Genomic DNA, 17407 nt, shown 5'->3' on the forward strand with positions numbered 1-17407 from the left:
CCTCTAGCACGGTATTGTTTTCACACAATATTCATTCTATCTAACACACGGCTATGTGAATTTTGCTGATTTAATATTACGGGTTGAACATCACAACACCACTAGCCTAGAAGCACAGTACGTTTCAGAGAAGGCTTTTGACTTGCATTATTTCAAACGTGCACATCTCTGAATCATGGAAAGGTATTGTCCATCGGAGAAACTTACCAGCATCTCCCATCGAACTGAAAATACTCTCTGTGACGCACATGATGGTATCTGTAGCCTGGTCATAGCGTCCTATGGGCTCTCCCCTGCTCGCAAACTGGCGGACATGCTGCAAGAGGTCATTCAGGGCTTGGCTGACAATGCTGGCAGCTGCACTGACCTGCTTCAGGAGCTCAGTGTCATCTGTGGCAGCCTGGCAGGCCCTCACACAGTTCTCCACTGAACGGTCTACCAGTTTCCCTGCCTCAATCAGCTGTTCCTGACACACTGGAGAGCTGATGGTGGGACTCACAACCTGCATGGGAAAAGGACACAAAGCATTCAGAAAAGGTTTATTTGCAAATTTCCTAAATACTAACAAGTGAAACACCTACTATATTAGTTTTTAATCTTTAACTTACCTGTTTTCCCTAGACAGAAAACCCTGAAAGCGAGTATTTAAACAGGTAGCTTCAGACATCTAGATTAGGAATCTGGGCTTTGCAAATCATTAATTTAATCTCAACGTAGACTCTGAAAATGGAGGCCCTCACCTTGTTTCATGCTGCTTCAGCAGCTGCTGAACTGAGCAAACACTAGACAGTGGTTCTGGAGAGCAGGCATGGGCCAAACTCCTCCAGAGTAACTACATCCACTGGCACACTTCTGTATCCTGGAATTCCAAATAAAATGAAATCTTAATTGAATTGTAAAGCCTTCTTACGATCAGCCCTTCGCTTATTTGTTTAAATAAAAGTAATGCTTGGCACAAGCCAAGCAATGCTCTACTACTGAAGCCACAAGACACGTAATAAACTCTGTAATGTACAGATTAGAAACAACCCTCCCCCATTTTGTTCAGGCATATCCGGACAGCTTTCAGCAAAGGGAGAACTGTGCATATCTTATGAGGAAAACAGGATGCCACTGGGTGTCTTATGCCATACTGAAAAAATTCACAGGCAGTAAGAACATCCAAGTACGTCCAAATAATGAAAATTCATACATACGCATTACAAAAAGCCTTTGCAGTCAGAGAAACGAAGTAGAAAATATTGAAAATTTAATACGTAATATTGGCTAATAATTTTAATATAAACCTTCTGGATGTTTCACAACAGCTAAATACCCATTTCCCTGCAAAAGATGACACAGCAGACTTCAAAAGCAGCATCCAAGTAGGAAATGCAAACTCTTTAATTCTTAAGATCAAATAAGCATTTTATTTATTCATTTGTAAGACTGCAGAAGATGTAGTGCTCCAATTGCAGACTTCAGAATTTGAGGTCTGATCTCAACTCCTTTGTAATTTGCTTAGACTGAAAATCGGTATTTGTCCAAAAGCAATAGTTCTATTAAAACAACTGGGCTGCTGTAAATTAGTGCAAATATATTTCAAATCAATGATCACCAACTCAAGTTTATTTTCAGCAAGAATACCAACTTTTGATCATTTATCTTTAGATGAGGTGAACCCATCCTAATTCTAGGCTTTACTAGAAAACTTGCACAGTCCCCCAAGCAAGCTGTGCTTCTTGAATAAATATTTTTTACTTTTTTATTTTATCAATATTAGTAATTCATCAGATGGGCTCTGTTATCTGTGGAACCTTCTCTGGAGATTACAGCAACACCTCACATCATCTGGGCTCCTGATTGCTGCTCTTGTGTGTGAAAATTTATTAATCAACAACTTTGATATTGCATCAGTCTAGAGCTATGATATTAACACGGTATACTGCCTGAGACCATTGGAAATACACAGAAGCATACAAGAAACGATGCCTTGCCACCTCACAAACACTGTTTGCCTCACCTTTGCACAAGCCACAAGCTGGGAAGTAGAGAGTGCGCACTGTGTAGCAGCAGCAATGACCCTGTTCTGCAGGACTGTATCCTCAGCAACCTGCGCTACGTTCTTGGCCTTCAGCACTAACATGGCAGCAGCGTTTGCAACAGCTTTGGCCAGACTCATCAGAACATCCTGGTAAAAGAAAGGGAAAACTCAGCCTTGTGAACAAAAAAGTATATACTTTTTTATATTAAGATCAAGTTTCCTGAAGGCAAGAACTTCTCTTATATCAAAACTTAATAATTTTGTTTCATGTAAAGCAGCAAACATGGCTATTACTCAGAAAACTTGACAGTTTTCTGTTTTCAGTATAACCATTATCAAGTTACTGCACTGAATGAGTATGGACTGTCAAATTTTGAATTGGCTCAAGAGTCCATAAGAACAAGTCTTGCAGTGTGCTTATCTTTATTTCCTGAGAATATCCTATTAGTACAGGAACATCTGGAATTCCCCAATAAACACGTGACAAGTATCTGCAATAAGGATGACAACCTCAAGCAGGAAACTGCTGAGGACAGACAGTGCTTGAGTTAAATCTAAATTCAAGTACTTAATTGTGCTTAACAATAATGATAACTGCCACTCTGTTTTTGAAAATGCTATTTCCAACCACAATATTTCCTTGTCCATGATGTAAATATAGACTGCTCCAAAATATAACTAAAACCAGCTCCTAATTCCAGAACATTTTTCCCTTGTTGAAAAATAATGTAGTTAACTCTGAAATGGTGAAATTAAAACACACTCATGTGTTAATTCCTGCATTGAAAAAAGTTCAGAAAATTTCTTCTCATTTCCCTACTTAAAATGCTACATTCCATATACTCAGTTTTTCAGTGGGACGGAGTGTTCCTAATGTCTGTACTGTTAAAATGACGTGCCTTTCCTGTAAAAAGATACTACGGATACACTAATCCATAATTTTAACTTCAACAGCAGAAAGAAAAGCTTGGATTTCAAACACTAAGAACACTAGTTTTCATTTTGGTTTTAGGATATGAAGGCATGATAAACCATCCCGCTCCTTACCCACCTTCTCCAACGCTCCACAGCACTTATAAGAATGTTTAGATTCTTTCCCTTAGCCAATTAAGAGATGGCTGCAATACATACTCAACTAGGAATACAAATGAGAACTCTGATGAAACTTCCAGACAGATTTACTATAGATCAAGTGTTTGAAAAGGCCTGTAAGACATATTAGCAGACATCTTGCATACAGTGCACTCCAGAAGTCTATCTGTGGCTGTAAATGAATTCCCCTTGTATCTGGTGCAAATCTGTTCTTGGTATTGAGTGAAAAAAAAAAAAAAAATCAGACGTGTTTTTAACCGAGCATTTGAGAACAATGGTTTTAAACGGCTAATTGCTAACACTGTTATTAAGTCATACAGGCATTATGATTTGATAATACTAATGATCTTAAAGAAATTACGTTTGTAATACAATAATTTTCTTCTACTCCATTTACCAAAAAGTTGTGTAAACTTTTGGTTTACATGCATACATACAGACACAGCAAACACTTATATGAAAACCACTGTATTTAATCAGAAGAAATACTTGATATTTGTTGATAAACATTCATTCATTCTTCAGAAGTACATGGAATAACAGGTCATTAGCTTGCAGAGACAATGAAACACAAGGAAGGGCAAGGATTGAAGTTGCCTGTGTGCATGTGTAAGTTTTAATACACAGCATCCCACAAAATCCCTATAGCATTCAGCACAATTGATTAAAAATACACGTCTCCCTGGAAAACTCAATTATAATCTGGCATCTGACACAGGCAGAGTTTGTAAAAATGAGTTGTTTGCTGTTCCTTATTTTCCATGTCTGACCTGGCACTATGCGATATAACTTGCACTCTGCTGCAACTGAAGCAAGTGGGAACTGTGATTCAAACATATCAAGTGTGACACAATGTCAAGAATTTTAGAGATCAACAGGTCATAGGGTCTCCCAAATTAGCAAATCTCTGGACTTCCGTGCCAAATTTTCTATCTGTAAAATGGAATGACAGTTCCACATCCTACACGAAAGCTATAAAAGATATTATCTGTTCAACATCGAGGTGCTGAAAGTCACCACAGAAAAAAACAGCGATGAAGACAGTGGTTAAAGTAAAAAGCAGAGTAGAATTCGAAAAGCAAGAGTCTGACCAATATACGAATAGCAAGAGCCATGTATTTTAAGCACTGAGGGGAGTACAGTGCAAACCACTCTCCATGAAGCAAGAACGCATCTGTATGATGCACAGAATGAAGTAGGGGTTCCTATGAAATGAGCACCCTGTGATTGTGTAATTAAAAACAATTTCATAATGGATTAACCTCAATTAGCATTGACAAACTTCAAATCTAGCATTTCCTAACTGCAATTTGGGAAGCCTGGTTTTATGCAGCGGCCTCCTCATTAGAAAGCTGCACAGTTCTGACAGTGACAAGCAACCCCCTCATTACCTGGAACCTTTCATCTGTTTCATTCTCTCCAATTTGTCTCAGCAGCTCCCCGCTTGCTTGCCCAATGCTTCCAGCTGCAGTCAAAACTGTCTGTCGAGGCTGGAAAAATATAACGGTGATTTACATTAATTCAAAGAAAACAAGCTTTACTTGAATTTTAGCTTCCCTCAAGGAACTTCTGCAATCAATATGGCTAAAAAAAAATAATATTACACAACAGAAATACTTTGGAAAAATCTTTACTTTTCCTCACACACAACTGCACATCCATATTTCAGGGGTTTCATCTCAGTGCTCGCAGAAAACATATAAAGAATTTTGAATAAATGTTGCTATAATAACTCCAAGGATAATTAAGGATGGACAGTCAATATGCAAACTGGTCTGAAACAAAAGGAGATTTCACATTCTTCAAAATAAATACCTGAAGAGAAGAGATCTAAGGCAAACTGGCTGCAGACTCCATCTCATAACAAACTGACCAAGATATTCTATCCTGGTCAGTACTACTCTCATTTCTGGAAAACTGCAACAGAGGGATTAACTTCTCATTTTATAGGTCAAAGTAAACAAAGATAGTAAAGAAAAAAAATCATGACTGAGTATCTCTCCACTTCCTATTAAATTGAGTCATAGTACTGTTTGAAATTTCTTTCTAAAAGAGAATACAGTAGCCAGATAAATTAGCTATTTAAGACACAAATCAATTAACCTCTGCATATAACACAGAACATTCTAATATCAAGTTGCAAGATTTAAAGGCATAAAGACAGAGACAGATGAAGGAAAAAGAAATATTCCAAAGGACTGCTTGCACAGTGGACATTATGTGGCACAGGAGGTGAGCCTTAGAAGCTAAAATTTCTCAAAAAAGCCAAACCCATGCACTTGAAAGACGGAACCTGAGGAGTTTCCATCTTCTCACCTCTCCTGAAGTAGGTTGCACAGCCTTCAGCAAGTCTGAGACAGCACTGGCCAGTGTTCGAGCAGCTTTCAGGAGGTCTTCTCCACTTCCAACTTCATCATCCATGAGAGCAGCAAGCAGTTTCACACCTTTGGACATCTCAGTGAGGTTGGAAGAGATGGTTGTAATTGCACATCCCACAGCAGTGTAATCAGTGTCAACTGGGTCCCCTGTAAAGCAAATGTTTTTTCATGATCAAAATGCTTTTAGTGGTTAAAATGGAAAAGAGGCAGCTACCACAAGCTGAATTCTGGTGAGAGAGATAAAATAGATGTTTCAAGATAGTCAAGCAATGCCTACTAAGTATTTTCATTGCCACTTTAAAAAAATTAAAGACTGCTATAATTTTTTCCAATTTCTATGTTTCTTCTTCTACAAGAATTTATCTTCTGATAGAATTTCTCTTCATTCAACACAATTTGATAAGAAGTTCACAGTTTCAGCGATCTTTCAACATTGAAAGAACCCAAGGAAAAAAAGTATTGACCCCTTTAAGCCACTCACAGCTCCTGCAACTTGTAATTTGCAAAAAAAACAGTGTCAATAAACACATAATCTCTCTCTAACAACTGTCTGATCAATAATGCTTTTTTGTAGTAACCTTGCAAATAGTCTCCACTTTGTTGAATGAGCAGGCTACATATTATCTTCATCACTGGTGGTACCTTTAGCGTTAGAGATCATTTGAAGATACAAAAATTGCATTGCGACGGACAGAAAGCTTGTTCCACGTATCAATGCACTTAGCTATTGGAATATTACAATGAAAATTTTGCTCCAGCTGCCCCATACTCAGTCCCTATGTTACTTGAATTAGACTGATAAACAACTAGGAGACTGCAAGGAAATCCTTCCCTTTGAAATTTACCTGCTGTAAGGTTAACAACAGACGCAGTTCCTGCAGTGATAGCATCAACCTGAGAGTGTATTTCATGTTTTGATTCATCAACCTTGTTCTGAACCCATACTCTTGATGCCTGAAGACCAGTAACAAAAACAAGAATTAAGAATTGCTGTAAGGCTCTGTAAGAACAGATACTATGTAAATCTCTCAATCCTCCGTGAACCTTTAAAAGTGAAACAGAGGACAACAACCAAGGCCTTAAAGTGAAATATAAAAGCAAGCGTTTCCTTTTGCTGAATCATTCAGTACAAAATTGCTATTACATTTCAACAGCTGCCCTTTTAAGGCAAATGCCATCAAGAGTGCATCCATGAAGGCTAAACACTTGACTGACAGTCCCCCATAAGCAATGGTCTCTTGATCTGTCCTCCTGCCCTAACCTGGATCAGGAATGTCAGAAACATATTTTGTTCTTATTTTTCATGTGTCTGGGAGGCAGTCACTCTCACCATAAATGTTGCCCATAGTTTGCATTTAATTGTATGTATGTACATGAAACAAACAGGATTCTGGACATGGTTATGCAAGGACGCCTGCTACATCTAATCTCAGAAGACTGATTAGAGTAAGGTGGTACACTGTACATGAATTTCTTAGAGAGAACAATATTCTTGTCTCATTTTAAAAGCTTCAGTGATACTGCTTTAGATCCAGGGATAATAACTAAACTGATCTGTAAACACCCCAAAGCATTAAGATCCATTTCTATGAGAGATTTAGGAAAACTCACCATGTCCTGCCCTAGAGGTGGTAGGTTATCAACTTCACTGAGGTCAGCTTGTGCCTGTTGCACAGCGTGCATACTGGTATTAATAGTGCCCATCAAGGCCTGCTGAGCTGAGGTCTGAAAGGCAAAACAAGGAAATGGCTGAGTGCTATGTTCCAAATGGCACTTCAAGCAGATGTTACATATGCACAGACAGTGAGTGACAACAATCCAACAATCAGACCAGGCCATTTCAGGCAGCTTGCTTTTCCCTGCTGCAACAGAGAAAGCAAAGCTCTCTAACACTCCTCTCAGTCCTCCTTCTGCCTATGCCATTTTATACTCCTCTGTACTTGCATGCATTTACAAAATGCTGAACTTTCTCAGATCAAACAATGCCCAACACACACACACAAAACCACCAAGCTGTCTTACTAACTTGCATTCTAGCAACATGAAAACTGAATTTGCTTCCAGGATATCATTACTGATTTTGTGGAACAGCCTACCAATGTAATCAAGGACAATTCTAAAATTAATTTGCTATCATTATGCATAAGCTAACAGAAAACTGAAGAGTTTTAGGCAGAGCAGGATGGCTATCTGTGGCAAGGTTTTGGCTGCAGGGGTGGCCTTGGTGAGAAGAGGCCAGGGGCTGCCCCTTGCCAGGCACGGCTGGTTCCAGACAGCTCCAACAGACTCACTGCATGTCACAGCTGAGCCCAGCAGCCGAGCTGGTGGCACCTCTGGGAAAACATCATTAAGAAAGGGCAAAACACCACCTGGCAGTGAGGGGTAAAGGGAAAAAAAAGTTCAAGAAACAACCATGCAAACACCAGTGTCTGAGAAGGATGGGGAGGAGGTGCTGGATGCAGCAGAGCAGAGATTCCCCAGCAGCCAGTGGGAGAGACCATGGAGGAGCAAATATTTCCCTGCAGCCTGTGGAGAGGGCCATGCCGGAGCAGATGTCCATCCTGCAGCCTGTGGATGGGGCCATGCCAGAGCAGATGTCCACCCTGCAGCCCACAGAGGACCCCACACCGCAGCAGGTGGATAATTCCCTGAAAGAAACTACAGCCTATGGAAACGCCACAGTGGAGCAGGGTCCTGACAGAAACTGCAGCCCAGGGAAGACCCATGCTGGAGCAGGCTTTCCTGACAGGAACTGCAGCTCATAGAGGACCCACACTGGAGCCAGTTTATCCTGAAGGACTGCCACCCACAGGAAGGGCCCACACTGGAGCTGGGGGAAAGTGCAGAGGAAGGAGAAGCAGATGGGGCTGTTATAAACTGACCACTTGGGACCAGGGAGTAGAATAGTCAGAAATGAAGGAGTGAAGTTGAGTCCAGATAAAAAAAGAGCGTGATGGGAAAGTGTTTTAGTTTTTGTCTGTTTCTCACCATCCAACTCTATTTTAAGTGACAATAAATTAAATTCTTTTTCCCCAAGTGAGTCTGGTTTGCCCATGAAGGTAATTGGTGACCTCCCTGCCTATATCTCAACCTATTTCAAGATAATGCTGTTTCTAATCTTTGTCCACTCCACCCACCCCAGCCTCATTGAGGAGCAGGAGTGAAAACGCAGCTGTGTGGGCATTTGGCAACCAGCCAAAGTCAGCCCACTACACATACTACACTTCTAGTGGTGTATCATGATTTTAAGCATTGATTATATTCTCTACAGCCTGTTTAGGCCTTTTCATAGTCTTTTAATTTAAATGAGAAAACTCAGCATCAGCTTTAAGCCTGCTAAAAAAAAAAAATAAAGTCTAAATTGGTGGGCCAGTGATAAGTTAAATGTAAGCTTTTTTCTTAAAATTGCTTACTTTTGCAGTCTTTAAATAATTTTTCTGACCCCTGAATACTATTTTAACTACTCAGAAGGAAAGAGAAGGCTGGAAGAGCTGACTTTAAGGAAAATGAAGAAATAAATCAAAATGTGATACCCTAAATATTTCAGGGATGCTCAAAACTTTTGTCACACTCTATATCCTCCTCCTGCTCTTAGTAATATGTATAACATGCTATTTCTGACTACTTGCAACACAGTTAGTTTCAAATGCAAAACAAGGAGGTTCCTCACAAGTGGGGGCATATGTCCTCTGTGCATCTGACCAATTGTGACTTGTTGCTGGGGAGAAGGCATGATGCCGATGTTGAAAGTCTCTGGGCCACTGGACCCTGAACGCATAACAGCTGGTAGTGCCACAGAGCCATGCTCCACCTTCCCTGTTCGGTTGAACTGCTGCTGCAAGATGGTAGATCTAAAAAACAAAACCAAACAAACAAAAACACAAAAAAGAAAAAAGAAAAACTCAACACAGAGAGAATTAGTTAGCAAATCAAGTCCTGCCAGTTGTTTTTCCTTTAGGATTTTAAATTGCATTTCACAACGTTTGGAGAAGCTGGAAAACTCTACGGTCTTCTTTTCTAACCATTTTCTAGCATATTAGAAAAAAATTAATCTGGGGCTTTTGGCAGATCAAATAATAATAGCACTAATGAGCAGGCACTAAGGAAAGAAGGCAATGCTCAGTTTTGGTATATATGGTATAATGGCTTTACCCCTCTAAGATGCATAACAGACAGAACTGGAACAAGGTTTAAGGCATAACAACTGTTTTGTTTCAGTTGTACCATAGGCCGATCAACAGAAAATAGAAGCATGAACCCCATGGAGATGCCTTTTGCAAGCAAGCCCTAGATTTGGGATAAAAGCTAACATTCTTTCTTCCCTCTTTACACACATGCACACACAGTACTTGCTAATAATCTGGCAGCCTATCAGATAATGGGCTGGGAGACAGGATACTTTCAAGAATAATAAAGTTACTGTTGCCCATGGTCACGAACCACTTCACCAGATATTCATATTTAAATATGATTCAAGCTTTAACAGCTAGAAGCGTTGACAGGAATTTTGGCTTTAACAACAACAATCTGCTGAGGAAAAAAGTATATTCAATTGTGAAAAATCTTGTATTCATCTATTACAAGTTTTGTGCTTCTCTGCACAGCACTTAGCTAACAGTGTATTCTGGAATTCATTTGGAAAGGGCAATGTCAAAACAAAGCACATCTGAACATGTGTGATCTGTCAAAAGTCAAAATTTCACATAAGGCCACATTAAATATCTAACAAGTCCATCTCCTGTGAACCGTATGTTTAACGAGAAATCATACAGACTTTTCACATACACACTGCTGACGCTGCGATCCTGAGAGTTCCAAGAGGAGATTTGAGTGGCTCATTACAGCTCATAACATCACGAACCTATTTCTATTCTTTCACTGCAAGGAAAGACTTAATATTCCTTTTCAAGAGTATGGCCAGCTCTACAGTTCTTTTTGCTATATTCAGTTCTCTCCCATCAGAACCATGGCCTGGCTTACTTGTACTACACACATTGGTGACTGACCAAACCCATGTGGTGACCTTACTGTCACCATACATCCGATTGGTTTGTCTGAAGTGGTTTGGTGAAATAAGCCAGCTCTGTTTAAGACACATTGTACAATTAAACTGACAGGAGTCAAATTTACTGGAAACCATGGACCTAGCAGACACAAGCAACTAAAACTCTGTAAATTCTAGGTGTTTGCATGAAGATTAAAAATCTAATATGACATGTTCATCTCTGCATCATTACCCCCCCTCAGCATTTTATTGAATTTACAGAATTACAGCCCGAGCTCCTTTGTTCAAGGGTCAAGTTACCGCAAAGTGGTACCACTGCTAGTTGCCCTTAACGAACAATTTTAAGACAAATAGCAGCTCTTCAATTCTTGAATGAAGCTAGGAACCTGCTAAATTACCTAGGAATAGTACTTCCTTCTATTGAAATACCCTGTAGAAATTATTCTTTAACAGCAATAACTATACTATTTAATTTGAAAAAAGCTGCCACAGATAAAAGCTGTCACTTATAAATAAAGAACATTTCCTCCTGTTGTATACACTCACTTCTTAGGTGAAACAGATTCTTCCAACATGGTTGACTCCTCATCACCTTCAAGCCCAAATCTATCTTTACTTTGTTTCTGGGGAGGGGGGAAGAAAAAAGAAAAAAAAATAATAAATAAAAGTAGTTAAACAACACGTGTTGCTTTTTGCTTTCTCTCCACTACTTCCTTGCCATTTATCAGAAACCTAATCAAATCATTTGCAGAGTCTTGACCAGCGCTGAACATCATACTTTTTGGCAGTGTGTGACAACATAACCTCCACCTCAGAAGAGGTGCCCTTCTGCATCTAACTGACCAGATTCTAAGCCCTGGCAGATTAAGTGCATAAAGGAAAAAAAACATATTGGCGCCTTTCAGAACAAAGCGCTAAGAAAAAAGTGCTGAGGTGGTGTCTTTTCTCACAGATTAAAAAAAAAAAAAAAAACTGTTCTGAGAACTGAGTGATATGCAGCAACAGCAAATCCTGGCACAGACAGGACATGTACCATCCCCTTTCCCATGCTTTTCTAAGTCATGAGCAGAGCTGACTCAATGGCTCAATGTGCAAGTGACAAGTGGTGTTCCTCAGGAGTCAGCATTGGGACTGGTACCGTTTAACATATCTGTTGGTGATACAAATAGTGGGATTGAGTGCACCCTCAGCAAGTTTGCCAACACCACCAAGCTGTGTGGAGCAGTCCACACACTGGAGGGACGGAAGGCCATCCAGAGGGACCTGCACTGGCTTGAGAGGCAGGCCCATGCCAACGTCATGAAGTTCAACAAGACCAAGGGCAAGGTCCTGCACATGGGTCGGTGCAATCCCAAGCACAAATACAGGCCGAGCGGAGAATGCATATTCAGCATCCTAAAACGTGACTATACGTTGCTATCTACCACTAGGAAATATATATTCATAGGAAAGATAATAAATTTAATACTGTAAACAAGTTATTTTACCATAGTTACTCCAAACTTCTAGACAGTCTGCATACCTGACTTTTTGAAGCAGCTTTTTATATCTGTATAAGGGAGGTAAATATACACAAGGGGAGTAAGTCTAAACTACTAGAAACAACAGGAAACTACCACAAGTCATAAAAGTAGTGCCTTGTAAAAACAGTCCATTTCTACTTGTGACCTAGTGCAAAGATACTGTCTGCTTTCCACCCCGTTATGTGATTTGTAGTCTGAAAATACATACATACATATACATATATATATATATTATATGTATCACAGAATCGTGATTCGGGGACCTCTGGAGATCATCTAGTCCAAACCCCCTGCCAGAGCAGGGTCACCTACAACAGGTTACACAGGAACGCGTCCAGGCGGGTTTTGAATGTCTCCAGAGAAGGAGACTCCACCACCTCTCTGGGCAGCCTGTGTCAGGGCTCTGCCAACCTCAAAGTAAAGAAGTTCCTCCTCATGTTTAGGTGGAACTTCCTATGCTCAAGCTTGTGCCCATTACCCTCCTGTTGCCAGGCACCACTGAAAAGAGCCTGGCCCCATCCTCCTGACACCCACCCTTTAAGTATTTATAAGTGTTGATAAGATCCCCCCTCAGTCATCATTTTTCCAGACCCAAATCCCTCAGCCTTTCTTCATAAGGGACATGCTCCAATCCCCTAATCATCTTGGTAGCCCTTTGCTGTCCCTTCTCCAGCAGTTGCCTGTCCTTCTTGAGCTGGGGAGCCCAGAACTGGACACAGTACTCCAGGTGTGGCCTCCCCAGGGCAGAGTAGAGGGGGAGGATGACCTCCCTGGACCTGCTGGCCACACTCTTTTTAATGCACCCCAGGATGCCATTAGCCTTCTTGGCCACAAGGGCACATTGCTGACTCATGGTCATCCTGTTGTCCACCAGGACTCCCAGGTCTTTTTCCACCGAGCTGCTCTCCAGCAGGTCAGCCCCCAACCTGTGCTGGTGCATGGGGTTATTCCTCCCCAGGTACAGCACCCTACACTTGCCCTTATTGAATTTCATAAGGTTCCTCTCTGCCCAGATCTCCAACCTGTCCAGGTCTCTCTGAAGGCGGCGCAGCCTTCCGGTGTGTCGGCAACCTCCCCCAGCTTTGTGTCAACAGCAAATTTGCTGAGGGTGCACTCTATCCCCTCATCCAGGTCATTGATGAATATATTGAATAGGACTGGACCCAGTACTGAGCCCTGCAGAACACCACTCGTCACTGACCTCCAACCTCTATGCCCCTAATCACGACCCTCTGAGCTCTGTCTTTTAACCAGTTATCTATGTATAAATAGAGAAACATCCACTATGACCTTGGGTACAGCTAACAGGAACTCCTCATGCACAGCCATACCCTCAACTTTCTTCAAAGAAGTTCTTACTATGGTAGTTTGAGTTTTTGCACAAATTGAAATTGCCTATTTCTAGTCAAGATTGTGCCTTACTTCCATACTAATGCGAAGTAAAAAAAAAAATATATGTACATTAAAATATATTGTACATTAATATAATAATAATATATAATAATATATTGTACATTAAAAATGTACATTAAATGTTAACATTAAAAAATGGCAACAGGTTACTCAAGTTCAGGGCTCCCTGTCAACCTACCACTAAAACTGCAGGACAAGAAGGGCTGAGGGCTGGGGAGTGTTGCACCAATAATACTTTAGCAGAAAAAAAAAAATGTGCCACCAATCCACATCTGAGCAAGTAAGTTGCAACAGTCCAAAACACACCAAGAATTAACATTATGCAACTGAGAGCGATAAGCCATACTTTGAGGCATGGATCACAGAGATAACTTGGGCTCGACAACTGAACACTGCATGCTTCTCACACGCATCATGAAGCATCATGGGTGTTTATTACTTAACTTGTTCCTAATTCATTCATTTTTAAACTTGCTGTGTCAGCAGATTGTAAAGAAGAAATCAAAGGACTGGAAGGCAGTGAAATACACACATCTGTATTCTATCAAGACAGAAAGGCTGCTTTGGCATTAGAGAGCAAAGCTACTTTTGAAACTTGAGAGCTAGAATCAAGTTTTAAACCATCAATAGAAACCTGCAGCTTACTTAAGATTTATTAAATCTGAGACTGACAGCCTCAGAGAAAAAGGCACGTACCGTGATGAATTCTGGCAATCCTCCTCAACCTCTCATTTCATAACATTTGATGTTACATCCTACACTGTTCGCATGAACAAAGGCAATAAATTCTCCTGAGCTGCTTAGCTTTCTGTCATTTTTTTAACTATTAAAATCTATTACAGCAAATAATCATGTAGTTTGGTTGAGCCTTAATAAACTAAAAATTTGTCACGGAGCAACCAGTGCTATTTTAAACAAACACCTCACTTTTCTATACAACATGCTTAGAGTATGACCATTCAGCTCCACGTTTGTTGGCAAAACTGGTTGTTGCTGTTGCACTTATTTACTTGTGAATATTTTGAATGCTGAAGATGAACATCAGCCTCTCCTCTCTCCTGCCAGGCACACTCTATAAAAACAAGTTTCAAGACAGTCTGACCTCTTCACAAACACAGATTTTATCCCCCTCTCTACATAATTCAGACATAATTCTTTGCTTTACTGATCACAATATTTTTAAAGCAATATAATGATTTTTTAAATTTTATTTTTTTTTAAGTTTTGCCAAAAACTTTCTCAGCTTTGATGCAATATAAACAAGAGCTGCTGGACAACTATTTTGCAGTCCTTAATGTAGTTTTAAATGCTGCTTCCACGGGATCATTTTTTCCCCCACTCGATGCACCACTTTGGTCCATAGCTTAGAATCTACAGTTGAAGCTTTAAGCTCTTCTCTGGATACACTCATAGCCAGCAGTTCACCTTCCAGATAGAAAAAACAAAGCCTAAGCGTGCTGTACTGAGCCTGAACCATACTACCTCTCTAGTTAACAGCTTTGATATTTTCCAGAAGCACTCGCTTATGTTAAAGAGAAAGAGCTTATATTACTTAAAGGTAAAAATAAATAACATCAAAACATAACATACAACACTGACTTCCTGAGAGAAAGAAAACTGCAACTTGCGCACATTTGAGCTTTTGCACTGCTGTACAGTGATTTTTACTGCATTTTTACTACATGTTATCTTAATACTATACCTTCTTTAGGATGATATCAATGTAACCTGCAATTAATTGAGAGATCTGTTCTCCTTCAGTGGTCTGTACCGAGTAATAGCTTTCCTGATATTCACCAAAATCCTGAAGGGAAAAAAAACAAACCCACCTTTGAAAATGGAAAGTACTAAATGAGGAAACAGTACCAAATATGAGCGAGATAATTAAAATTTTAAAATTGTTCATATTGACATTTTATTATACCTACATATTGCATATTTATTATATCCAACTTCATGTTGGAATGAAACTGCTCCAAGATTCTAAATCAGTCTGTATTGAGGGCAAGGGAGGAGAGGGGAAGGATGCTTTATATTGCAGTTTAATAGCAGATGTTTCATAAACTGAAATGCCAGAGGACCAAGAGGAGGATGGAGAAAAGTGTTTAGAGTTTTATTCTAAAGCATATGCACCCACACAATTGGAAATTAGATGCACAAGGTTAAAGCAAATGTAATTTTCTAGCCACTGCCTCTTGCTCTACCACTTTAAACTACCTTTTCATATCCAAAATACTCACGTTGCAGTGGTCTCTTCCGGACTAAAGCATTAACAAAACACCACATTCATGCAAGTTCTTGAAATAATTATCAAATGTATTAATGAGCCATCTAGTTTTGTGTACATGCACGTCTTGCCAGTCACAAAGTGCATTTTGAATGGCAAGCACCATAAGGGTTTAAGCAGGTGTGAATAATGATGTTTTCTTAACCGTTTTAGTAGTTAGGCACAGAACAGATTTAAACAGTGGTTTTTGAAAATATTTTAACAGTACTTTTGGGGAAGCGGTCTGTCTAGAAACATCAAAATACAGATTAACCCTAGACACCAATATGGGCCAGTTTATTAGTTTAGGACTCAGTGACTCTACAGAATGCTAGAAAATTACAGAGAGAACAAGTTACATTAAAGAAACTGTTCTAAGTCCATTTCTCCTTGCCACATAGATCCCCCTTTTTCTGAATAGATACAAAAAGATTACCAGAGTGAAGCTTTTAGGTGAGGCAGCCCAGCGTTTCACTGTTGTCAGTGGCCATTCCTGCAACACTTCTTTGGTCTTCTCATCCACACGCATCACTGAGTCTTTGGTTACACCCAGCAAACGAGGAACCAGCTTGTTTTTGCCTTTCATTTTTTCCTATAACAAGGTGTGAAAGATTGTTTTTCATTCAAATGGAGCTTGGCATAGGAGAAAAGAAAAGCATGATGGAATATACTGACAAAGGGAAGAAACTGGCATGCAGACAAGGACAATTTAAAACCCCAGGCTCAGTTTGTCTGGTCACAGACAGGGATTTTCAAGCAATGCATTAACATCAAGAAGCTCTGATCTTTACTGGATGTTCACTATGCAGTTCAAAAGACACTCCCTCTTCTCCCTCCTCCAAGAAACAAAAGCATTTTAGGGATTGTGATAACAAATCTTTGGAAGTCACTTTAAAAAATAACCATGATGGCAGTCCTTCTAAAACTATATTAAAGAAGCTGAATGGGAAACTGGCATTGGGAGGACTGAGGGTTTAGGACTTTCACCATTTCTCTATAAAATTTCTGAAGAGGTAAAGGAAACGAAGACCCACTGGTGTTGACTACTAGCAAGATCAGCCATAATTTGTCCCATATTTTGGATTTGAAATCTTATTTTCAATCGATGAACACATCCTAATCCATGCAAATATCACAAAGGGGCTGCCAGCGGATGTCTCATTTGTTGGACATTCTGCCTCTTTAGTTTTCCAAGGTTCCAGAGCATGGGCCCAAGCCCAATTTGCTACATAAAATCCATCATAAAATAGAAATGAATACACACGTATTTTCCTGAATTTATGCAGGCTGCAAAGAATCAATTCCCATTTACACAGTAGGTCATTTGATAGACTTTTCAAAAGACCAATTACTCCTTCCAACAGAAGTTTTGCGACATGGTTACTTGACTCAGTTACTATCTGCTTTAAGCTATGACAAAAGAAAGCAAGGTATTAATGAAAAATACAAAGATTTTTTTACCTTTTACCATACAGGTCAGCTACATTCTGTTAACAAATCTCCACTGAGTTAGCAGCTTGTTCTAAATGTGCATGCTTATTAGTTTTAGTATTTTAGTTACTCAAAACTGTATACCATAACTTCAGTATACTTTCTAATACACAACTTAGTTCAACAGCTAGTTGAGACTCCTTTCACCATTTATGGTGCTTAACAAGGTATCTTCCCTTAAAGGAAGCAAGACAACGTAATTCTTTCAAAGTATTA

At 39.8% G+C, this 17407-nt stretch overlaps 1 protein-coding gene across 2 annotated transcripts in view; it reads right to left on the reverse strand.

The window, feature by feature from the left end:
- TLN2 (talin 2) overlaps positions 1 to 17407 on the reverse strand; it is a 186820-nt gene that overhangs the window by 79376 nt on the left and 90037 nt on the right. For both annotated transcript variants that reach the window (XM_063345539.1, XM_063345538.1), the window contains 10 exons: positions 16137 to 16292; positions 15137 to 15238; positions 11045 to 11121; positions 9164 to 9344; positions 7105 to 7218; positions 6339 to 6447; positions 5432 to 5640; positions 4507 to 4605; positions 2003 to 2170; positions 208 to 502 (listed from right to left, as the gene is read on the reverse strand). In XM_063345539.1, the coding sequence (XP_063201609.1) occupies positions 208 to 502; positions 2003 to 2170; positions 4507 to 4605; positions 5432 to 5640; positions 6339 to 6447; positions 7105 to 7218; positions 9164 to 9344; positions 11045 to 11121; positions 15137 to 15238; positions 16137 to 16292 (1510 nt within the window). The remainder of the gene's footprint in view (positions 1 to 207; positions 503 to 2002; positions 2171 to 4506; positions 4606 to 5431; positions 5641 to 6338; positions 6448 to 7104; positions 7219 to 9163; positions 9345 to 11044; positions 11122 to 15136; positions 15239 to 16136; positions 16293 to 17407) is intronic.

This window comes from Chroicocephalus ridibundus, chromosome 9 (assembly GCF_963924245.1).
Source record: "Chroicocephalus ridibundus chromosome 9, bChrRid1.1, whole genome shotgun sequence".
In the NCBI taxonomy this organism is placed as follows: Eukaryota; Metazoa; Chordata; class Aves; order Charadriiformes; family Laridae; genus Chroicocephalus; species Chroicocephalus ridibundus.